Here is a 24,462-nt window from a genome sequence, read left to right on the forward strand (position 1 = left end):
GGCTTTCGCCTTTATCGATGCTGCCGATGCGAAGCGACTCGTATTCCTTGGTGGTGACGTCTTGCGTTCCACTGAAAGCGCAAGGCGATTGGAAAGTCATGCGTGTCAGCTGATGGAGTCATGTGACCGAGGTTCCCAGCTGGGAAAATAGAACTTTTTTTTCAATCTGGCGACTCGGCGCAGCGCTTTCCTTGTTCCTCCCCGGACTGTAGGTAATTGTTATACACGGTATGGCTCACTTACCCCTCGGTTATACAGAGGTTTTGTGTGGTTTTTGAACCTCAATAAGTTTCTGACTGCACAGCGAGTTTGGGAGCTGCTAGCGAGTTTTGCATGTAATCTAAAGTGTTGCATGTAAATTTAAGTGTATAGCAGGCGTTTAAAACAAAAAAGGCGTTTGGGGTTTACTGTGCATGCTGGGAGTGCTGGTTGAAAGGAGAAAGTAAGTGCAATTAACTAACTGCTGTGTGACTTGTAAGTGCTACCTGGCTGATTGAGCATACTAATTAAGGGGGTGGAGTAAATCTGGTAAATTCTCAACAGACATTTGGCTGTTTGGTTTGAACCTCAATAAGTTTCTGACTGCACAGCGAGTTTGGGAGCTGCTAGCGAGTTTTGCATGTAATCTAAAGTGTTGCATGTAAATTTAAGTGTATAGCAGGCGTTTAAAACAAAAAAGGCGTTGGAAACTTAAAAGGCACTATACAAGGGATTGCACTCGGGAGACTGTAAGTACCCAGTTGCAATATGAGTTGCAGTATGATTGCTGGTGTTACTCAGTGTGCATCTTGTCGCATGTATGTGGTCCTGGAGCAGCAGTTCCATGCAGCATTTACTTGTGAGAGATGCAGGTGGGTTTTCCTCTTGGAATCTGAGGTGCAGAATCTAAGGGGGGAACTGGCAGCACTGAGGGCAGCTGCAAACATGGGGGAGAACAGGAGGCTCACTGAGCAACCACTGGCAGGGGCCGGTGTAGTGGGGGGGGGAGAAGGGACAGTGGAGGTTAATGAGGGAGACAAATTTGTAACAGTTAAGAGGGGCAGTAGGGGACACAAGGGTAGGGGGGCTGGTTCAAAGCTTGTACAAACCAACAGATTTGCTGCGTTAGGTGAAGATGCTGGGGAAGGCAGCTCTGAGCTGGCGTGTATGGAGCAGGCTGACTCTCAGAGCACCCTGGGAGCCGGCACCTCTAATACAGGTGGGGGGAGTAGTGCTAGGAAGGGAAGGCAGGTTATAGTTGTAGGGGATTCAATTATTAGAAAGGTGGATAGGGTAATTTGTCGCAAAGACCCTACATGCCGAACTGTGTGTTGCTTGCCTGGTGCTAGGGTTCGGCATGTGGTGGAACGAGTGGACAGATTGTTGGGAGGGGCTGGGGAAGACCCGGCGGTCTTGGTACACATAGGTACCAATGACAAAGTTAGAGGAGGGGGGGAAGTCCTCAAGAACGATTTTAAAAAGCTAGGTGCGAAGTTGAGGGCGAGGACTTCCAAGGTAATTTTCTCAGAGATATTACCTGTGCCACGAGCAACATTAAGAAGGCAGCGGGAGCTCAGGGAGATTAATGCGTGGCTGAGAGATTGGTGCAGGGAGGAGGGCTTTGGGTTTCTCCAGAACTGGGCTGATTTCTCAATCGGCTACAGGCTCTTTGCCAGGGATGGGCTGCACCTCAATGATGATGGGGCAGCTGCTTTGGGGGAAAAGATGGCTAGAGGGTTGGAGGAGATTTTAAACTAGGAGTGGGGGGGGAGGGTGCAGCGGGAAATTCTGTGGTAGACAGGATAGATGAGGTAGTGGGCATAGTAAGGAAAATTGGGGGAGGAGACTTGCTTCGGGATACTGATAATGGCAGGGAGGCCCATAAGTTGTTTACACGTCATTCTCACGCCGGAACCAGTATTAAATGTATGTTTACCAATGCAAGGAGTCTGACTGGTAAAATGGGAGAGCTGGAGGTACTGGCGTTGGAGCGGAAATATGATGTGATTGGTGTTGCTGAAACTTGGTTGAATGAGTCTCATGACTGGGCTGTTAATATTGGGGGGTATACATTGTTTCGGAGGGACAGGGGCAATAGAAAAGGAGGAGGAGTGTGTCTGTTCATTAAGCACGACTTAAAAGCAAATATTAAGGAGGAAGTGATGGGGGTAACAGAGGGAGCTGAATCCTTATGGGTTGAGCTTCTCACAGATAGTAAAGAATCTACCAAGCTAATTGTAGGGGTATGCTATAGACCCCCTAATGTAAGCGAAGAGGAGGAGGCCCAGCTCCTGTTGCAAATAGAAAAGGCTGCTAGTTTGGGGCAAGTGATAATAATGGGGGATTTTAATTACCCTGATATTGACTGGGGCAATAGTACTGCCAGGACAGTAAATGGGAACAAGTTTATAAACTTGCTGCATGACAACTTTATGTCACAGGTTGTTGAGGAGCCAACCAGGAACAATGCTATACTAGATCTAGTGATCTCTAATGACCCAGAACGTATAGCAAATGTGCAAGTGGTTGAACCCCTGGGTAATAGTGACCATAATGTTATTTCATTTGATGTTTGGTGCAGGAAACAAATTTACACGGGGGCAACAAAGACACTGAATTTTAGGAAGGCAAATTTTAGCTCCTTAAGGGCAGCGCTTCAGGGCATAGATTGGGGCATTATGTTTTCTGATAAAAATACAGAGCAGAAATGGTTGTCATTTAAAATGATATTAAATCATTACTGTTCTCAATTCATTCCATTAATAAGAAAAAGTAGAAGTGTTAAGAATCACCCCATGTGGCTTAACTCTGAGGTAAAGAAGTTAATAGGGAAAAAAAGGAAAGCTTTTAAGAAATATAAGTCAGAGGGGACAGTAGCTGCGTTTAATGAATATAAACACTATAACAAGTGTTGTAAAACAGCAATCCGGAAGGCAAAGATAGAAAATGAGGAGCGCATCGCGGCCGAGGCCAAGACTAACCCCAAAAAGTTTTTTAAGTATATTAATAGTAAAAAGATGCAGGTTGAGGGTGTGGCCCCATTGAGTTATAATAACAATATGGTTACAGCGGATACAGAAAAGGCAGATGTGCTTAACCAGTTCTTTTCTTCTGTGTATACAGTAGAGGAGCCAGTGGGCCAAGTCTCACCCAATAGCTTCACTGTTGCCTCAGCTCCAACTACACAGTGGTTGGCACAGGATATGGTGCTTAAAGGGTTACACACGATAAATGTAAACAAGGCACCTGGGCCAGATGGAATACACCCTCGGGTACTGAGAGAGCTAGGGGCAGAATTGCAGTGGCCCTTGTTTCTGATATTCTCAGACTCTCTTTCATCAGGTATGGTACCTAGTGATTGGAAGAAGGCGAATGTCACTCCCATATTTAAAAAGGGAATAAGATCTCAGCCTGGCAATTATAGGCCTGTAAGTTTGACATCCGTGGTGGGCAAGTTATTTGAAGGCTTGTTAAGGGATCACATTCAAAATTATGTAGTGGAGAATGCCATTATGAGCAGTAATCAGCATGGCTTTATGAAGGACAGGTCATGTCAGACCAATTTAATTGCTTTTTATGATGAGGTAAGTAAGAAGCTGGACAGTGGGGATGCAGTAGATATCATCTATTTGGATTTTGCCAAAGCATTTGATACCGTTCCCCACAAACGACTGCTTTCTAAGCTAAGGTATATTGGTCTTAGTGAAGTCGTTTGCACATGGATAGAAAACTGGCTACAGGATCGGGTACAGAGGGTGGTTGTTAATGGCACATTCTCTACTTGGAGTAAGGTTCTCAGTGGGGTCCCTCAGGGTTCTGTACTGGGTCCACTTTTGTTTAATTTGTTCATAAATGACTTAGGGGAGGGTATTATGAGTAATGTATCAGTGTTTGCAGATGACACAAAACTCTGCAGACCAGTCAATTCTATCCAGGATGTGACATCCCTGCAGCAGGATCTTGACCAACTGGCAATCTGGGCAGCTAAGTGGCAGATGAGATTTAATGTGGATAAATGTAAGGTCATGCACCTGGGATGTAAAAATATGCAAGCCCCGTATAACCTTAATGGGACTGCACTAGGCAAATCCATAATGGAGAAGGAGCTTGGAGTCCTTGTAGATAATAAACTTGGCTGTAGCAAGCAATGCCAGGCAGCAGCTGCAAGGGCAAACAAGGTTCTGAGCTGTATTAAAAGGGGTATAGATTCACGGGAGGAGGGGGTTATTCTTCCCCTTTACAGAGCACTGGTAAGGCCCCATCTAGAATATGCTGTTCAGTTTTGGTCTCCAGTGCTCAAACGGGACATTATTGAGCTAGAGAGGGTCCAGAGAAGGGCAACTAAGCTGGTAAAGGGTATGGAAAGTCTCGGTTATGAAGAAAGCCTGGCCAAGTTGGGTCTGTTTACACTGGGGAAGAGGCGCTTAAGAGGTGACATGATAACTATGTATAAATATATAAGGGGATCATATAATAACCTCTCTAATGTTTTATTTACCAGTAGGTCCTTTCCAACGGACACGAGGGCACCCACTCCGTTTAGAAGAAGGGAGGTTCCATTTAAATATTCGGAAAGGATTTTTTACAGTGAGAGCTGTGAAGTTGTGGAATTCCCTCCCCGAATCAGTCGTACTGGCTGATACATTATATAGCTTTAAGAAGGGGCTGGATGGATTCTTAGCAAGTGAGGGAATACACGGTTATGGGAGATAGCTCTTAGTACAAGTTGATACAGGGACTGGTCCGATTGCCATCTTGGAGTCAGGAAGGAATTTTTTCCCCTCTGAGGCAAATTAGAGAGGCTTCAGATGGGGTTTTTTGCCTTCCTCTGGATCAACTTGTAGTTAGGCAGGTTAGGTATAGGCATTATGGTTGAACTTGATGGACGTATGTCTTTTTTCAACCCAACTTACTATGTTACTATGTTACTATGAAATGACGGGAGTTATGTATCAAACGCTTTAGGGTGGATTAACTGAGCTAATCCTGTTATCCCCCTACTGTAAATGATAAGGATATTAGCAGTCTCTGAGGGGTTCTGTGCCCATATAAAGGCACAAGGCTGCAGGCTGAGTTATACAGGGAACTCTGAGTATCACTCATGTATTATAAGGGATAATGTACCCCCTACTGTAAATGATAAGGATATTAGCAGTCACTGAGGGGTTCTGTGCCCATATAAAGGCACAAGGCTGCAGGCTGAGTTATACAGGGAACTCTGAGTATCACTCATGTATTATAAGGGATAATGTACCCCCTACTGTAAATGATAAGGATATTAGCAGTCACTGGGGGGTTCTGTGCCCATATAAAGGCACAAGGCTGCAGGCTGAGTTATACAGGGAACTCTGAGTATCACTCATGTATTATAAGGGATAATGTACCCCCTACTGTAAATGATAAGGATATTAGCAGTCACTGAGGGGTTCTGTGCCCATATAAAGGCACAAGGCTGCAGGCTGAGTTATACAGGGAACTCTGAGTATCACTCATGTATTATAAGGGATAATGTACCCCCTACTGTAAATGATAAGGATATTAGCAGTCACTGAGGGGTTCTGTGCCCATATAAAGGCACAAGGCTGCAGGCTGAGTTATACAGGGAACTCTGAGTATCACTCATGTATTATAAGGGATAATGTACCCCCTACTGTAAATGATAAGGATATTAGCAGTCACTGAGGGGTTCTGTGCCCATATTAAGGCACAAGGCTGCAGGCTGAGTTATACAGGGAACTCTGAGTATCACTCATGTATTATAAGGGATAATGTACCCCCTACTGTAAATGATAAGGATATTAGCAGTCACTGAGGGGTTCTGTGCCCCCCATATAAAGGCACAAGGCTGCAGGCTGAGTTATACAGGGAACTCTGAGTATCACTCATGTATTATAAGGGATACTGTACCCCCTACTGTAAATGATAAGGATATTAGCAGTCACTGAGGGGTTCTGTGCCCCCCATATAAAGGCACAAGGCTGCAGGCTGAGTTATACAGGGAACTCTGAGTATCACTCATGTATTATAAGGGATAATGTACCCCCTACTGTAAATGATAAGGATATTAGCAGTCACTGAGGGGTTATTCTTTCTTTTCTCTTTCGCGATTCTACAGCTTCGCAGAAATGATTTTTTATTTTTACATTTTCAGGAAGATGAATTCAGAAGATCTTCAGCCTTTGCTAGATTCTCCTACACATCAAGGGAACGAGAATATCCTTAACAGATATTTGAAGTAAGTGTTGTGTTTTAATTCATATTGTATTCTTATCTTTATGGTATTCATCGTGGGTTTCCTCCCACACTCCCAAAAACATACCAGCAAGTTAATTGTGTCCTGATAAAACTGCCCATAGTGTGTGGGAGAGAGAAAGGAACCTTAGATTGTAAGCTCCACTGGGGCAGGGACTGATGGGAATGGGATAGGGACCTTAGATTGTAAGCTCCACTGGGACAGGGACTGATGGGAATGGGATAGGGACCTTAGATTGTAAGCTCACTGGGGCAGGGACTGATGGGAATGTGATAGGGACCTTAGATTGTAAGCTCCACTGGTGCAGGAACTGATGCGAATGGGATAGGGACCTTAGATTGTAAGCTCACTGGGGCAGGGACTGATGGGAATGTGATAGGGACCTTAGATTGTAAGCTCCACTGGGGCAGGGACTGATGGGAATGTGATAGGGACCTTAGATTGTAAGCTCCACTGGGGCAGGGACTGATGGGAATGTGATAGGGACCTTAGATTTTAAGCTCACTGGGGCAGGGTCTGATGGGAATGTGATAGGGACCTTAGATTGTAAGCTCCACTGGGGCAGGGGCTGATGGGAATGGGATAGGGACCTTAGATTGTAAGCTCACTGGGGCAGGGGCTGATGGGAATGGGATAGGGACCTTAGATTGTAAGCTCCACTGGGGCAGGGACTGATGGGAATGGGATAGGGACCTTAGATTGTAAGCTCACTGGCGCAGGGACTGATGGGAATGTGATAGGGACCTTAGATTGTAAACTCACTGGGGCAGGGACTGATGGGAATGGGATAGGGTCCTTAGATTGTAAGCTCACTGGGGCAGGGGCTGATGGGAATGTGATAGGGACCTTAGATTGTAAGCTCCACTGGGGCAGGGACTGATGGGAATGGGATAGGGACCTTAGATTGTAAGCTCACTGGGGCAGGGGCTGATGGGAATGTGATAGGGACCTTAGATTGTAAGCTCCACTGGGGCAGGGACTGATGGGAATGTGATAGGGACCTTAGATTGTAAGCTCACTGGGGCAGGGGCTGATGGGAATGGGATAGGGACCTTAGATTGTAAGCTCCGCTGGGGCAGGGACTGATGGGAATGGGATAGGGACCTTAGATTGTAAGCTCACTGGGGCAGGGACTGATGGGAATGGGATAGGGACCTTAGATTGTAAGCTCACTGGGGCAGGGTCTGGTGGGAATATAATAGGGACCTTAGATTGTAAGCTCACTGGGGCAGGGGCTGATGGGAATGGGATAGGGACCTTAGATTGTAAGCTCCACTGGGGCAGGGGCTGATGGGAATATAATAGGGACCTTAGATTGTAAGCTCACTGGGGCAGGGGCTGATGGGAATGGGATAGGGACCTTAGATTGTAAGCTCCACTGGGGCAGGGGCTGATGGGAATGGGATAGGGACCTTAGATTGTAAGCTCACTGGGGCAGGGTCTGGTGGGAATATAATAGGGACCTTAGATTGTAAGCTCACTGGGGCAGGGGCTGATGGGAATGGGATAGGGACCTTAGATTGTAAGCTCACTGGGGCAGGGTCTGGTGGGAATATAATAGGGACCTTAGATTGTAAGCTCACTGGGGCAGGGGCTGATGGGAATGGGATAGGGACCTTAGATTGTAAGCTCACTGGGGCAGGGTCTGGTGGGAATATAATAGGGACCTTAGATTGTAAGCGCACTGGGGCAGGGGCTGATGGGAATGGGATAGGGACCTTAGATTGTAAGCTCACTGGGGCAGGGACTGATGGGAATGTGATAGGGACCTTAGATTGTAAGCTCACTGGGGCAGGGTCTGGTGGGAATATAATAGGGACCTTAGATTGTAAGCTCACTGGGGCAGGGGCTGATGGGAATGGGATAGGGACCTTAGATTGTAAGCTCCACTGGGGCAGGGGCTGATAGGAATGGGATAGGGACCTTAGATTGTAAGCTCACTGGGGCAGGGGCTGATGGGAATGGGATAGGGACCTTAGATTGTAAGCTCCGCTGGGGCAGGGACTGATGGGAATGGGATAGGGACCTTAGATTGTAAGCTCACTGGGGCAGGGACTGATGGGAATGTGATAGGGACCTTAGATTGTAAGCTCACTGGGGCAGGGTCTGGTGGGAATATAATAGGGACCTTAGATTGTAAGCTCACTGGGGCAGGGGCTGATGGGAATGGGATAGGGACCTTAGATTGTAAGCTCCACTGGGGCAGGGGCTGATGGGAATGGGATAGGGACCTTAGATTGTAAGCTCACTGGGGCAGGGACTGATGGGAATGTGATAGGGACCTTAGACTGTAGGCTCACTGGGGCAGGGGCTGATGGGAATGGGATAGGGACCTTAGATTGTAAGCTCACTGGGGCAGGGACTGATGGGAATGTGATAGGGACCTTAGATTGTAAGCTCACTGGGGCAGTGGCTGATGGGAATGGGATAGGGACCTTAGATTGTAAGCTCACTGGGGCAGGGTCTGGTGGGAATATAATAGGGACCTTAGATTGTAAGCTCACTGGGGCAGGGGCTGATGGGAATGGGATAGGGACCTTAGATTGTAAGCTCACTGGGGCAGGGACTGGTGGGAATATAATAGGGACCTTAGATTGTAAGCTCCACTGAGGCAGAGACTGATAAGGTATAAATGTAACATATCTCTGGTAAGCATATATATATATATATATATAATGGTTGTTTGTTTAAGCCTTTGCTTTCTGTGTTGCGCAGCAATGTCCAGAACAAGAACCTGTATTTAGCAACATTCGCTGCCGTACTGGGACCTTTGAGCTTCGGGTTTGCCCTGGGGTACAGCTCCCCAGCCATTGCAGAGCTAACCAACGTAGACGACCCTCGTTTGGCATTAGACAAAGATGCTGCATCATGGTTTGGGGTAAGTCTCTTGGATTCGGTGCAGCAAGATGCACGGCTGTATTGTTACTTATCAACTTCTGTGTTTATGACATGATTTTAAGGATTCGGTTCAGCCAAGAGCATGGATTCGCCCCGACAAAAGGCCGAATCCCGAACCAATATCCTACGGGTGGGGATATTGGGGGAATTTAGGCTAATTCGGTCGTTTGGCCTTAAACATAGAGGACCTTTAATGTCCCCATACACGGTAAGATCCGCTCGCTTGGTGAGGTCGCCAAGCGAGTGGATCTTCTCCCGGTATCCCCACCTACGGGTGGGCAATATGGGGGGAATTTTGGTCCTGGGGCCAAATAAATCAATTAAAAAAATATGCAGCCTTTTTATGATTTTTATGGGAGGAGTAAAATTTACCATCACTGGGGGGGTTGCCAAAATGTTAGCCACCCCCAGTGATTGTAATTAGGGGCCAGTGCTGTTAGTAAAGACTTGGGTGTATGCGAGTGAGGGTTCCTCTTCCTTCTTCAGTCTTTTGCCCAACTGAGCATGCATGGGCCCTGGAATCACTGCAAAGTGAGATAAAAGGAAGAGGATCACTTGTCTCCATCTACCCGGGGCCGGTGCAGTTTTCTCCTAACAGGGACGGGTGGGGGTTTAAGGTAAGCAATTACAATCAGTGGGGGGTGCCTAACATTTGGCACCCCCTAGTGATTTAGCCTTTTTTTCTTTGGAACAGCTCCCTGATCTGGCTGACTACTTTGAGACTCAAATAAAATGTAACAGTAGTCGCCTGTCCTCAGCCTGCCTTCAGCCTGCCTCCTCCCAATCCCACAATTCCCTGCTGCACACGTGATGTCAATAAGGAAAGGAACATCCCAGTGCAATGCATTGTGGGTTATGTAGTTCCTGCAGGCTGTCTGTAAGCTGTGGGGAAGTTGTTACAAATTGTAACATCAGTGTTTTAGTCCCTCCTCCCCTGCCAGGATTTCAAATGATGCAGAAAGAGAAGAACAGTTTTGCAGCTGGATTTCAGCATATAAAATGGGATTTATTCATTCTTTTTGAAGGAACAGATTCCAGTGTTAGGGATATTAGGGGGTTTCTGTGCTGTGTGGGGCTTTTTAACAAATTTTGGTTCGGAAACTGGAGTTCCCCTTCAAGCAAGATGGTATATTGTGGTAGTGGCTGCAAAGTCATGCAGTAAGGTTTTGATTTAAAGGGAAACAGGAAGTGAATATGCTTCAGTCATTTGCTGATTGTGCAAAATAGCAGGGGAAGGGGCAAGATAACAGCTGACATTGAGATTAGGACAGCAGATCTTGGGGAGGAAAGGTTTCTCTGTGGTTTGGGATACACATAACTCATCACATATATACACATATAACTTGCTGCTTCTGTATGTTTAATCTCACTGCCGACTTACAGTGTCCCCGACAGGGCATTCTATAAGCTACATAAGGGCAGGGCCGGATTTACAAATTTGCCGCCCCCTGTCGCACACCCCCCCCCCCGGGTGCGCATGTGTGAACAGGGGGGGGTTGCGCGCATGCTCGAACGGGGGTTGCAAGTGCGCATGTGCGAATAGCGGGAGGGGGCGGGGTTTGCAAGTGTGCATGCGCCATAGGCCAAACTTGCATACGGAGCAGTGGGGAGAAGTCCCCATTGCTCCGTATGGGAACACAAATTTTTAGATGATTTTTGTGCGGCGGGGCGGGGCGGGGGGGGGGGGGGTTCTGCCGCCCTAGGCCCGGGCCTGCGATCAATTTTATTGCATGTTTTTTTGTGTTTAAATAGATGCGCTAATTAGCGTGCCATTCACTACAGTATTATCACATGCGTTAAGTCGCCATATCGCATGTGTTAATTTTCACGCGACCGCATGCGGTAGTTTTAGCGCATGCGTTAATTAGCGCACGGAAAAGAATACTAACACATGATTCACAAACACTTAGGGGCTGATTTACTAAGACACGATTTCGAATCCGAATTGGAAAAATTCCGATTGGAAACGAACATTTTGCGATTTTTTCGTAATTTTTTTGCGATTTTTTTCGGCGTCTTTACGATTTTTGCGTAAAAACGCGAGTTTTTCGGTCTTCTGTACGATTTTTGCGTAAAAACGTGAGTTTTTCGTAGCCATTACGAAAGTTGCGCAAAGTCGCGATTTTTTCGTAGCGTTAACACTTGCGCGCAAAGTCGCGCCTTTTTCGTAGCGTTAAAACTTAAAAGGCGCGACGTTTCGCGCAAGTTTTAACGCTACGAAAAAATCGCGACTTTGCGCAACTTTCGTAATGGCTACGAAAAACTTGCGTTTTTACGCAAAAATCGTAAAGACGCCGAAAAACTCGCGTTTTTACGCAAAAATCGTAAAGACGCCAAAAAACTCACAAAATTACCGATCATTACGAAAAAAACGCAATCGGACGCATTCGGCCCGTTCGTGGGTTAGTAAATGTGCCCCTTAAGGTGGCCATACACGAGCAGATCCGCTCGCTTGGCGATGTCGCCAAGCGAGCGGATCTTCCCCCGATATCCCCACCTACGGGTGGGCAATATCGGGGAGCATTTAGGTAAAAAAAAAAATAATCCGATCGTATGGCCCTGGGGCCAAACGATCGGATTATGTGGGCGGCAATGGGGCAGTCGGATCGGGGACCGCATCAACGAGCCGATGCGGTCCCCGATCCGACCGGATTTTCTAACCTGGCCGATCGAGATCTGGCCAATTTCAGGCCAGATATCGGTCAGCCAGGCCGCTCTGCTCTCCCCATACACGGGCCGATTAGCTGCCGATTCGGTCCAAGGGACTGATATCGGCAGCTATAGTCGGCCCGTGTATGGGGACCTTAAGGCGCACTAAATATCGCATTAGGCTATGTGAAAATTAACACTAGAGCTGGGCGGTATGGCCAAAAATTTATATCACGGTATTTTTCAAAATTATATCGGTGTCACGGTATTTGACGGTATTTTTTTTTTCCATGCATGATTAGGTGTTAACCCCCATTTCCTAATAAATTAGAGAATAATTACTGCAGTATTGCAAGCGAAGCGAAGGATCGGCAACAGAAAGTCGTAAGGTAAATCAGGCTTAGGGGCACATTTACTAAGACACGAATCTGAACCGAATTGGAAAAATTCAGACTTGAAAACGAACATTTTGCGACTTTTTCGTATTTTTTGCGATTTTTTTCGGCGTCTTTACGACTTTTCGGAAATTGTCGCGACTTTTCCGTTACCGATACGATTTGCGCGAAAAAACGCGAGTTTTTCGTAGCCATTCCGAAAGTTGCGCAAAATCGCCCGATTTTTTCGTAGCGTTAAAACTTGCGCGAAAAGTTTCGCCTTTTTCGTAGCGTTAAAACTTAAAAGGTGCGACGTTTCACGCAAGTTTTAACGCTACGAAAAAAGCGCAAACTTTTTGCGCAAGTTTTAACGCTACGAAAAATCGGCAGATTTTGCTCAACTTTCGGAAGGGCTACGAAAAACTCGCGTTTTTTCGCACAAATCGTATTAGTACCGAAAAAGTCGCAACATTTTTAAAAAAAAAATCGCAAAATACCGATCATTACGAAAAAAACGCAATCGGACGCATTCGGCCCGTTCGTGGCTTAGTAAATTTGCCCCTTAGTTTCCCAGGCAAGGCCGCAGACAACATAGCACAGGAGGAGGCTTTTGATAGCTTTAAATACCCCCCACGCATGCGCAGAACCGGCGCCGTCAGCGAGTCGCGGATGTGCGCTTTGACACACGCGCACCTGGACGCGTGTGCGCAACGTCCCGCGGACAACGGGACGCGCGCACGCAAGGAGGCCGCAAGACCGGACAGCACGGGTGAGTACCCTGACGCCCCGGTATTGCGGTATCTGAAAAATGAATATAGTTTTTAAAAAAAAAAAACACCGGTATTCGGTATTAAACGGTATATCGCCCAGCCGACAGTCTGTGTTTCCCCTAGAGTGACGCAGCCGCCAGTTTGCAGCGAAATGGTCATTTTTAATACAGTAATTTTCCGCAAGTATTGGCGTGTATGGCTAACATGGCGTGCGTTTATTCGCACGACTATTTATATGCGGCTACAAGTGATGAAATGTTTCGCCAGGCATGGATTCGCAGCAAATTTTTGGATGTGCGGCAAATTTTTTCATGTGTTTCGCAAAACAATATGCCAATGGCAAAACGCATGAAAAAATTTGCCACGCGAAAATTCACCGCACGTCCAAAAATTGACACAGGCGTCAAGGAATTATAGTCGCGGGCAACAATTTTTTTGGCCGCACAACATTTTTGCCGTTTCGTGGATCTTTCGAAAGATTTGCAAATTTATTACTAAAGATAACCAGAACACATTCGCTCATCACTAGCGGCTACTATTTATAAGCATCTACTATTTATATGCTACTATTTATATGCTACTATTTATATGCTACCATTTATATGCTACTATTTATATGCTATCATTTATATGCTACTATTTATATGCTACCATTTATATGCTACCATTTATATGCTACCATTTATATGCTACCATTTATATGCTACCATTTATATGCTACCATTTATATGCTACCATTTATATGCTACCATTTATATACACCATTTATATGCTACCATTTATATGCTACCATTTATATGTGGCGACTATACGCGTGCGTTATTTAGCGCGTGTACCGTCAAATACCGCACGAAAATAGTCTTCGCGAGGTAAATAACGCATGCAGTATCGCACGTAAATTAGCGCAAGTATGCTTATAGTGAATCGTGCGTTAAGACGCGAAAATTTAGCCGCGATAACATTTTTAACGCACGCTATAAATAGCGCGCGTTAAAACGCACTTTAGTGAATCGGCCCTATAGTTACTTGAAGGGCAACCTCCCCCCCTTAACTTTTACTATGTTATAGAATTGCCTATTCTAAGCAACTTTTCAATTGGTCTTCATTATTTAGTTTAGTTTTTAATCTATTTGCCTTTTTTTTCCAACACTTTGCAGCTTTCAAATGGGGGTCACTGACCCCCAGCAGCCAAAAAAAAACCAAACTATTGCTCGATGAGTGTACAGTATTATTTTTATTGTTACTTTTATTAACCTCTCCTATTCATTTAGCATCCTCTCATTAAAACCGCTCCCTGGTCACTAAGGTAATTTGGGCCCTAGCAACCAGATAGCTGCTGAAACGCCAAACTGGAAAGCTGCCAAACCAAAAGTGAAATAACTAAAAAATTAAGACCAACTGCAAATTCACAGCACTCCTCCTGTTCCCCGCAGTCTATTGTTACAATCGGCGCAGCGGCCGGAGGGATATTCGGCGGCTGGATCGTGGATAGGATCGGGAGGAAGCTCAGCCTGATGCTCTGCGCCCTGCCGTTCGTTCTGGGATTTACGCTCATCGTCTCTGCGCAGAACGTTTGGATGCTGCTTTTGGGTCGCCTGATGACTGGGCTGGCAAGCGGAGTCACTTCATTGGTTGTTCCCGTAAGTGGATTTTTTTTATTCGTTAAATCTGACCCAGCCCTAGGCATTAAGCTATGGGTGGTGAATTACTTGCCTTTCTACACACCACCGGGTCCTTGTCTTCCATATCAACCACTGCAGTTTTTGCTATTGGTCTCTTGGTCCATATAATTACAATATGAGATCCCTACTATCCTGTCTGTTTGGATCAAGCCCCACCCTTTTCCTAAGCTGGGGCAGGAAGTAACAGGAATCAGGGCTATTAATGCTGGTAGGGGCAAGGCCAAGGTTAAACTAAGTAGACTTACCATTTAATGTACAGGTATAGGACCCGTTATCCAGAATGATAAGGGGTCTTTCCATAATTTGGATCTCCATACCTTAAGTCTACTAAAAAAATCAATAAACCATTAATTAAACCCAATATGATTGTTTTGCATCCAAAAAGGATTATTTATATCTTAGTTGGGATCAATTACAAGGTTTTATTATTACAGAGAAAAGGGAATCATTTAACCATGAAATAAACCCAATAGGGCTGTTCTGCCCCCAATAAGGGGTAATTATATCTTAGTTGGGATCAAGTACAGGTACTGTTTTATTATTACAGAGAAAAGGGAATCATTTAACCATTAAATAAACCCAATAGGGCTGTTCTGCCCCCAATAAGGGGTAATTATATCTTAGTTGGGATCAAGTACAGGTACTGTTTTATTATTACAGAGAAAAGGGAATCATTTAACCATTAAATAAACCCAATAGGGCTGTTCTGCCCCAATAAGGGGTAATTATATCTTAGTTGGGATCAAGTACATGTACTGTTTTATTATTACAGAGAAAAGGGAATCATTTAACCATTTAATAAACCCAATAGGGCTGTTCTGCCCCCAATAAGGGGTAATTATATCTTAGTTGGGATCAAGTACAGGTACTGTTTTATTATTACAGAGAAAAGGGAATCATTTAACCATTAAATAAACCCAATAGAGCTGTTCTGCCCCAATAAGGGGTAATTATATCTTAGTTGGGATCAAGTACAGGTACTGTTTTATTATTACAGAGAAAAGGGGATCATTTAACCATTAAATAAACCCAATAGGGCTGTTCTGCCCCAATAAGGGGTAATTATATCTTAGTTGGGATCAAGTACAGGTACTGTTTTATTATAACAGAGAAAAGGGAATCATTTAACCATTAAATAAACCCAATAGGGCTGTTCTGCCCCAATAAGGGGTAATTATATCTTAGTTGGGATCAAGTACAGGTACTGTTTTATTATTACAGAGAAAAGAGAATCATTTAACAGGGTCCAACTAATGGTTCCTAAGTTATAAGTGGTAATTAATATAGCTATGTCCCTATTCTACTTGTTGTGGGTAAAAAACAGAGGGAAATAATTTATTCCTAAAGCCGTTTAGTTACTAGAAAGGTATATTGATATCCCTTGCCCTATGGGTGCTTCAGGCTCAAGCTACAAAACATCCTCCAGTAGGAAAATAGTTAAACTCATGGGCATTTACTAAATAAGGTCCAGCAGGGGGCAGACTTATATAAGGAACAGCCTGAAATCTATTGAGTTACATTGCATCCAGTTGTAATAAAGGGTAAGTCCAGCCTTTTTAGCTGGAGTTTGTTGCCCTTGCCCTTTTCATGTTCATAATGTCCCTGTCAGCCTATCACAATCATCCACCTCTGCTTTCTTGAGTTGATACATTAACATGACTTTTGTTTGTTCATAGGTCTACATTTCAGAAACATCCCATTCCCGAGTTCGAGGCACCCTTGGGTCCTGTGTTCAGCTGATGGTTGTTACAGGCATAGTCGGTTCATACATTGCAGGTAATTACGTTATACAGCAGGAGTGGGGCAACTGTCTGGGAAGCCTAGTATAATTACTGGTACAGGTATGGGATCCCTTATCCGGAAACCCATTATCCAGAAAGTTCCGAATTACAGAAAGCCCATCTCCCAAAGTATCCATTATAATCAAATAATTGTAATTTTTCTCTGTAATAATAAAACAGTACATGTACTTGATCCCAACTAAGATATAATTACCCCTTATTGGGGGCAGAACAGCCCTATTGGGTTTATTTAATGGTTAAATGATTCCCTTTTCTCTGTAATAATAAAACAGTACCTGTACTTGATCCCAACTAAGATATAATTACCCCTTATTGGGGGCAGAACAGCCCTATTGGGTTTATTTAATGGTTAAATGATTCCCTTTTCTCTGTAATAATAAAACAGTACCTGTACTTGATCCCAACTAAGATATAATTACCCCTTATTGGGGGCAGAACAGCCCTATTGGGTTTATTTAATGGTTAAATGATTCCCTTTTCTCTGTAATAATAAAACAGTACCTGTACTTGATCCCGACTAAGATATAATTACCCCTTATTGGGGGCAGAACAGCCCTATTGGGTTTATTTCATGGTTAAATGATTCCCTTTTCTCTGTAATAATAAAACAGTACCTGTACTTGATCCCAACTAAGATATAATTACCCCTTATTGGGGGCAGAACAGCCCTATTGGGTTTATTTAATGGTTAAATAATTCCCTTTTCTCTGTAATAATAAAACAGTACCTGTACTTGATCCCAACTAAGATATAATTACCCCTTATTGGGGGCAGAACAGCCCTATTGGGTTTATTTAATGGTTAAATGATTCCCTTTTCTCTGTAATAATAAAACAGTACCTGTACTTGATCCCAACTAAGATATAATTACCCCTTATTGGGGGCAGAACAGTCCTATTGGGTTTATTCAATATTTAAATGATTTTTAGCAGACTTAAGTTATGGAGATCCAAATTACAGAAAGATCCCTTATCCGGAATACCCCAGGTCCCGAGCATTCTGGATAACAGGTCCCATACCTGTATAATTACCGGTTAGAGCTTAAATTGGAGATATTTCTACAGAATGCTGTAAGCTCAAGTTACTGATTCAGGTGGCATCTCCGTACGTTTTCTGCTCAGTTCTATCGCTTATTATGACAGAAGTGGTAAAACTGAGCAGAAAAGTGTCTGATGCCACCTCCAGCATCAGTAACATAAGGAGCAGCTGCAAATTCATAATGATGCTCAGAAGGGCACTTTGAGCCGGTTTACACCCTCTTTTTACACTGTAATAGTTTAACGTGGTATCTGTGCAATTTTATATAAAGGTTTCTGCTTACTCTGTTTGCAGGGATGTTGCTGGACTGGCGCTGGCTTGCTGTGCTCTGCTGCATCCCGCCTGTTTTCATGGTAATACTCATGTGCTTCATGCCAGAGACCCCCAGATACCTCATCCAGCAGGACAAGACCTCGGAAGCAATGGCTGCCTTAAAATTCCTGCGGGGCCCCAATGCAGACCATGAGTGGGAATACAGGCAGATTGAGTCCAGTGGGGATGACCAGGTACTTGCTCCTTTCCTAAGTTTACCTTTAAATAAACATTTGGTATGAAAGTCTTCATTGGTTTTTATTTGCGGTTTTTGAATTATTTCGCTTTTTGCGAATTTTGGAAGCTATCTGGTTGCTAGGGTTTAATTTAACCTAGCAACGAGGCAGTGATTTGAAAGAGAAACTGGAATATGAATAAGGGATGCCATACATTGAAAGATAAGTAATAAAAAGCAACAATGACAACAAAATTGTAGCCTCGCAGAGCTGCCCCCATTTGAAAGCTGGAAAGAGTCAGAAGAAGAAGGCAAATACCTGTACTTCCAAAAGTATAAAAAAATAAAGGTTGCTTAGAATAGGCCATTCTATAACACTAAATGTTAACCTAAAGGTGAACCACCTCTTTAAGATTATACTGATATATGACCAATTTATTATGGAGGCCAAACAAAATAATCAGCCTTAAAGCTAGGACACCTATTGGAAAAATTAATATAAAAGCCCCTTTCTATACTAAGGGACAGTAGAGGGCGCTCTTGTAATTCTTTGGTAGTTGTTTCCTGAACGGTTGGGTTTAAAACCCACTACTTTGATTACAGAGTTCTTACTGCCATTTTTGGACTGTGGCTTAGGGAGACTTGCCCTTGAACCTGTATTTCTAAATGTCTATACAATGTGAAAGTGGAAATAATACCAAGCTGGGTGAATGAAATAGATATTGTTCCTCTGCATTCTTGTAACCCAGCTGATCTGTTTTGCCTTCCGGGAGTCCTATAAACTATACGTGACTTGTTTCTGTTTGTCCAATCAGGAGACCAGCTTGGCGTTTTCGGAACTGCGGAGTCCCGCCATCTACAAGCCTTTTCTGATCGGGATTTTCATGATGTTCTTTCAGCAGTTCACTGGGATCAACGCGATCATGTTCTATGCAGACACCATCTTTGAAGAAGCCAATTTTAAGGTAGGCTGAGCCGGGCATACACACCAAGATGGTTGTTTGGTGATGGCACTAGGCTAGTGGCCCTTTGGGCTATTTGGCCACTAATGAGCAAAAGCTGATGGTTTGGACCCTGGATTTGGAGAGGTGCTGATGCAGTCCTTGTCCAATGGGATTTTTCTTAACCTGCCCTGTCTGATTCTGTAGATAAAGCCCAATATATGGACCATTATGCTGCCAACTCAGTCTGCTGGCCCATGTATTTGTTGTAAATAAATGCAGTATCTAGGCCTTCATCTCATTTTTGTCCGATTTCTTTCCAGAATAGCAGCCTGGCGTCTGTCATCGTAGGGCTCGTCCAAGTGGCTTTTACAGCAGTAGCAGCCATGATAGTGGATAAAGCGGGGAGAAAAGTCTTGCTCTTTATTTCTGGTAATATTATTGTTTTAAATGCAACCATCCTGCATATAATTTTATTAAACATTATTGCAATTGAAATTAAACAGTTGCCATTGAGAGATATATGGCTTATGGGAGGATCCAATGCAAATATGTGCCATTTGCTTCCCCCAGGGATCATCATGGCTATCAGTGCCGGGGTGTTTGCCATCTATTTTAAACTCACAACGACTGTTGTAAACAACTCCTCGGGGCTGCAGTCATTAGCCACCGGCACCCCCATTAGCCCAGTGGATCACCTAGCATGGTTAGCTCTGGCTAGCATGGGACTGTTTATAGCAGGTAAGTGAGCCTTCCTTGTCCGTTTTATGTATGGTTATTTTGCCGTAATCTCTACTTATCCCTTCAACCTCTTACAGGCTTTGCCATTGGCTGGGGTCCCATTCCTTGGCTGATCATGTCGGAAATCTTCCCTCTGCGGGCACGGGGCGTGGCCAGCGGTGTGTGCGTCGTCACCAACTGGGGCTGCGCTTTTCTAGTAACGAAAGAGTTTCACGAACTTATGGTGAGTTTGATTAGAATCTTCAGAGCTCCCGTGGCTTTTGGGTATATAGCTTAAAGGGACGGTGACGCTCTCCAAAACCCATAACTATACAGGATTTGTCCCCTGTTAAGACAGCAGGGGCAGGAGCTGTGTCATAGGGGCTGATTTACTAATCCACGAATCCGAATCCCGAATGGGAAAAAATCGGATTGGAAACGAACATTTTGCAACTTTTTCGTAGTGTTTGCGTTTTTTGCCGTCGCGACTTTTTCGTAGCTGTTACGACTTGCGCGAATTGTCGCGACTTTTTCGTATTGAGCGCTTGTAAACGCCGGGCAAACCCTTTCGATTTTTTGCGACGACTAGGAAAAGTTGCGACAATTCGCGCAAGTAGTAACGGCTACGAAAAGTCGCAACAATTTACAAAAAAGTTGCGACGAAAAAAATTGCAAAATACCGATCATTAGAAAAAAAAAAAACGCATTTGGGCGCTTTCGATCCGTTCGTGGATAAGTAAATCGGCCCCATAGAATTAAGGTGGCCATATATAGGCCCAGCCTACATGGTAACTAAAGGTGGCCACACACGTGGCGATTTTCCAACCCGCCACTAACGTTCAGGGCTGAAACGTCAGATATGGAGGTAGAAACAATAGGATTTCTACCTCCTTCTGCCGATTCAGCCCTGAAGGCAGATTTTGCTCAGGGGCATTCTATGGCGCCCAATCAAAATCTTTTAACCTGCCCAATCGGCGAGTCGACCGATCAGCAGCTTCCTGCGATACCGGTCGCCTCGGCGACTTGCCATACACGCACTAGGTTTCGTACAATATTATCAGTGCGTGTATGGCCAGCTTAATGGACTGACTGACTTGTGTATGACCATGTTTCTATTTTTCTATTTGTTTGGGCTGACCCCCCCAACGAAACCCACATTCTACTCGTATTAGACCACTCGGACCTGAGTCTGTTTTAGTTCCTACTGTGGTCAGTGTTGGCCTGTATGTACTGAAAGGAGAAGGAAAGGTAAAAACTAAGTAAGCTGTATCAGAAAGTCAGTGCACTCACAGAAGTGCTGCACTGACTTCTCTGTCAAAAGATTTCTTGTGTCTGTAATTCATGTGCCAGAGACACGCAGCTCTCTCCTGCTCCCCCCTCCCTCAAGAATGCTAACAACTCACCCCCCTTAGGAATGTGGATCTGAGCCAATCAGCAGGAAGCTGACTCATAGGGGCTGATTTACTAACCCACGAATCCGACCCGAATTGGAAAAGTTCCGACTTGAAAACGAACATCTTGCGACTTTTTCGTATTTTTTGCGATTTTTTCGACGTCTTTACGAATTTTTCGTTACCAATACGATTTTTGCGTAAAAACGCGAGTTTTTCGTAGCCATTACGAAAGTTGCGTAAAATCTGGCGATTTTTCGTAGCGTTAAAACTTGTGCAAAAAGTTGCGCTTTTTTCGTAGCGTTAAAACTTACGCGAAACTTCGCACCTTTTAAGTTTTAACGCTACGGAAAAATTGGGCGATTTTACGCAACTTTCGTAATGGCTACGAAAAACTCGCGTTTTTACGCAAAAATCGTATTGGTAACGAAAAATTCGTAAAGACGCCGAAAAAAAACGCAAAATACCGATCATTACGAAAAAAACGCAATCGGACTCATTTCGACCCGTTCGTGGGTTAGTAAATGTGCCCCATAGTCTAACTAACTGAGCATGTTCACTTGGTCCCGGTCTCGGTGCAGGAGTGAGGCATTATGGGAACTTTCTTTACACAGCTCAGCGTTTTTTCTTCCTGTTTGGCTTCTGATCATCTGAACAGGTGAATTATAGGGAGACTTAAGGGCACTATTGAGACAACTGAAGGTATGCCTGCAGCTTGAGATTAACTCTTTATTAGCCTTTCCTTCTCCTTTATGTCACTGGGCTGAATAGGAAACTTGGCACCTCCTGTGGAATTGCTGCCCCCTTATTTTATGAGCTAAGCAATCTTGCAATGTACTTTTTCATGACAAGTCATACTTCCCCTTTAACCCAAATGCTTTAGGGTGATGGCCTAGTGGGAGATTAGTTGCCCATGACTAATCACCCCGAAATGCCCTCTGAACACGAAGTATCCTGCAGGAGGAAACGTTGGAAGATGAAGCAACGTAGATGCCTTCCCTCTGGCGATCCACTTTATTGCCGGTGGGAGGGCATTTCTGGAAGATTAGTCGCCCGTGGTAGCCAAAGGGCGACTAATCTCCCCACAAACCAATATATATATATATAATATATAGGACACAGTGCCCTCCTTTGCAAACCTGATGCCCCCCCCCAACTCTGCTTATAACTAAAAGCAACTGGTTTCAATCTGATAAACAATATATATCAATGTGCTTTATCTTCTGCTGTCTCTTTATTACAGGTCTCTCTCACCTCCTATGGGACCTTTGGTCTCTTTGCTGGTTTCTGCGCCCTTAACGTACTTTTCACGGCATTCTGCGTCCCCGAGACCAAGGGGAAAACGTTGGAGCAGATCGAAGCTCATTTCCGGGGCTCAGGCAGCGTTCAAGAATACGGATCGTTTGCTGATATACAGTAGCCCAATAGGGATTCTGGAGATTTCGTCAGACTATAGAGTGCAAAGGGGCTCCCCCCGTTCTAGGTACACAGTCGGATTAAGCTTCTGTATTCACTTTGGGAGTGACAGCACTATTGCACATACTCTGAGTTTGGTTACAATGGACATGTTGGTTATTGAGCATGCAATGTGGGTGTTGGGCCCACTGTAGACCAAGGGCCCACTTACCGGACTTTTTTTTTTTTCTTTTTCTCTCTTCCAATGTCACAATTTCTTTGTATCACACACTTCTTCTCTCTCTGTTCTTCACTACTGTGTTGTTCCCTTTGTTCTTGGCTAAAGCGAGGGAATAAGGTTTCATTTGAACCTGGGGGGTGTAGGAGCCTTTCATAGTCAAGGACCATTGTCTCAGAGTTTTGCAGCTTTATATTTATATGGAATTTGTGTCTATTCCCTACTGGCAATATGTTCTTATAAGTAATGAGTGTGTCCCCTGAGCACTTTTAGCAACCTAGAGCCACTACGTATGGACATTGCAGCGGACACCATGGACAGATATGGAAAGGTGGATAAAAAAAGCATGGCTCTTCAATTTAATATGACTGTTACACTGTTGGATTTGTATAATAAGACACCTACCTAGGAGAAGGACAGGTAAAAACAAAGTAAGCTTTATTAGAAAGGTCAATGTAAATACAGCCATAAGCACTCACAGAAAAGCTGCAGAGTCCTCTGTCAAAAGAAACACAGGATTTCTTGTCTTCTTTTGTGTAAACATGTTCTTTGGTATCAGACTTGTCCTCTCCCTTCTCCTGCTCCCCCCTTTCATAAGAATTCACTCCCCCTCCCATCAGAATGTGTGAACTATGCTACCAGCAGTAGGAAGCTATGGAGACCAAGCTAAAGGCTAGTGGAGATCAGGCTGTTGATCCTGTCTGTCATTTTATCTATGCAACTATAGACTAATTTTATTTTTGCTGTGGTGCTGAGCGTAAATGGGGGGCGTAATTCCTTATAGTGAAATCATTTCCCCTCCTCGCCTTTTTATAATTTGAAATGTTTAAAGTTGAGTGGTTTTATTTACAGTATTTCAGTTCAGTGTTCTTATCTCTCCTGCTCTCCTCATTATACCAGCTATAGGCATATCTCCAAGTAGCGACACAGTAAATGTAACGGAGCCTTTGATATGAAGGGCAATTCCTCCTGTGAGACTGCTGATCCTGGGTGCAGACCTAGAATTAGCCATAAAGCGAGACAGGTGACTATAACATTATCAGAACTACAGATGTTTTCCTTGTCCTTTTAATCTTTACTATTAGCTCCATAGTTCTTTAGCCTCATTGTTGCACAGGGAATAATGTATTTTCAGACTGATTTATATGTACAAGTTCCAAAGGCAATGCCACACGGAGCACTTTGGAGCGTCACATTGGTAACCCCCAGTGCCTCACAGAAGAGATAGAGATATATATATATATATATATAGCGAACCCAGGGTGGCACTCTGCTTCAGCTCTTAGCTCGGGTGCAAGGTAAATGATTTAAATATCCAAAAAAGACCAGCAACACCGAGTTATGTTCCAAAAACAATCAATTGTGTATTAAAAACGCATGAACAGCCAACGTTACGTTTCGGTCCCCATCGGCTTGAGAAAGGTCCCGATGGGGACCGAAACGTAACGTTGGCTGTTCATGCATTTTTAATACACAATTGATTGTTTTTGGAACATAACTCGGTGTTGCTGGTCTTTTTTGGATATATATATATATATATATATATATATATATATATATATATATATATATATATATATATTTCTATCTATCTCTAGTAGTATTTATCCTAGATTTAGATATAGGAGGCTAAGGGGAAGAAAGTTGGCAAATAGAAAGCCACCCAGGGAGAATAGTGGCATTCAGATTGCTGGTACAAGTAGAGCCAATCAACACTCTGTATGCCATAGCACTAAAGGTGGCCGTAGTGAAACCTCTTCACTCCATATGATGCTTGTTTTGAATGTAAAATACAGAAGTATTTTCTGATACAAACCTGTCAGTGCTTACAGATACGGATAGAGG

At 44.1% G+C, this 24,462-nt stretch overlaps 1 protein-coding gene across 3 annotated transcripts; it reads left to right on the forward strand.

Annotated features, from left to right (window-relative positions):
- The first annotated feature begins 87 nt into the window (after nucleotides 1–87).
- slc2a8 (solute carrier family 2 member 8) lies at nucleotides 88–23,093 on the forward strand. Of its 3 annotated transcripts, none has more exons than XM_031891243.1 (11): nucleotides 88–228; nucleotides 6,131–6,214; nucleotides 8,948–9,110; nucleotides 14,357–14,563; nucleotides 16,282–16,381; nucleotides 17,740–17,951; nucleotides 18,748–18,897; nucleotides 19,197–19,305; nucleotides 19,447–19,614; nucleotides 19,692–19,837; nucleotides 22,228–23,093. In XM_031891243.1, the coding sequence occupies exons 2-11, from the start codon at nucleotides 6,135–6,137 to the stop codon at nucleotides 22,402–22,404; spliced, it is 1,512 nt and encodes a 503-aa protein (XP_031747103.1). In that variant the 5' UTR covers nucleotides 88–228; nucleotides 6,131–6,134; the 3' UTR covers nucleotides 22,405–23,093. The 3 variants fall into 3 exon arrangements, with proteins under 3 accessions (XP_031747103.1, XP_031747102.1, XP_031747104.1); XM_031891242.1 differs by having other exon boundaries at nucleotides 89–212; XM_031891244.1 differs by having other exon boundaries at nucleotides 89–208.
- Nucleotides 23,094–24,462: the final 1,369 nt, after the last annotated feature.

The sequence above is a fragment of the Xenopus tropicalis genome, chromosome 8 (genome assembly GCF_000004195.4).
Source record: "Xenopus tropicalis strain Nigerian chromosome 8, UCB_Xtro_10.0, whole genome shotgun sequence".
NCBI lineage: Eukaryota > Metazoa > Chordata > Amphibia > Anura > Pipidae > Xenopus > Xenopus tropicalis.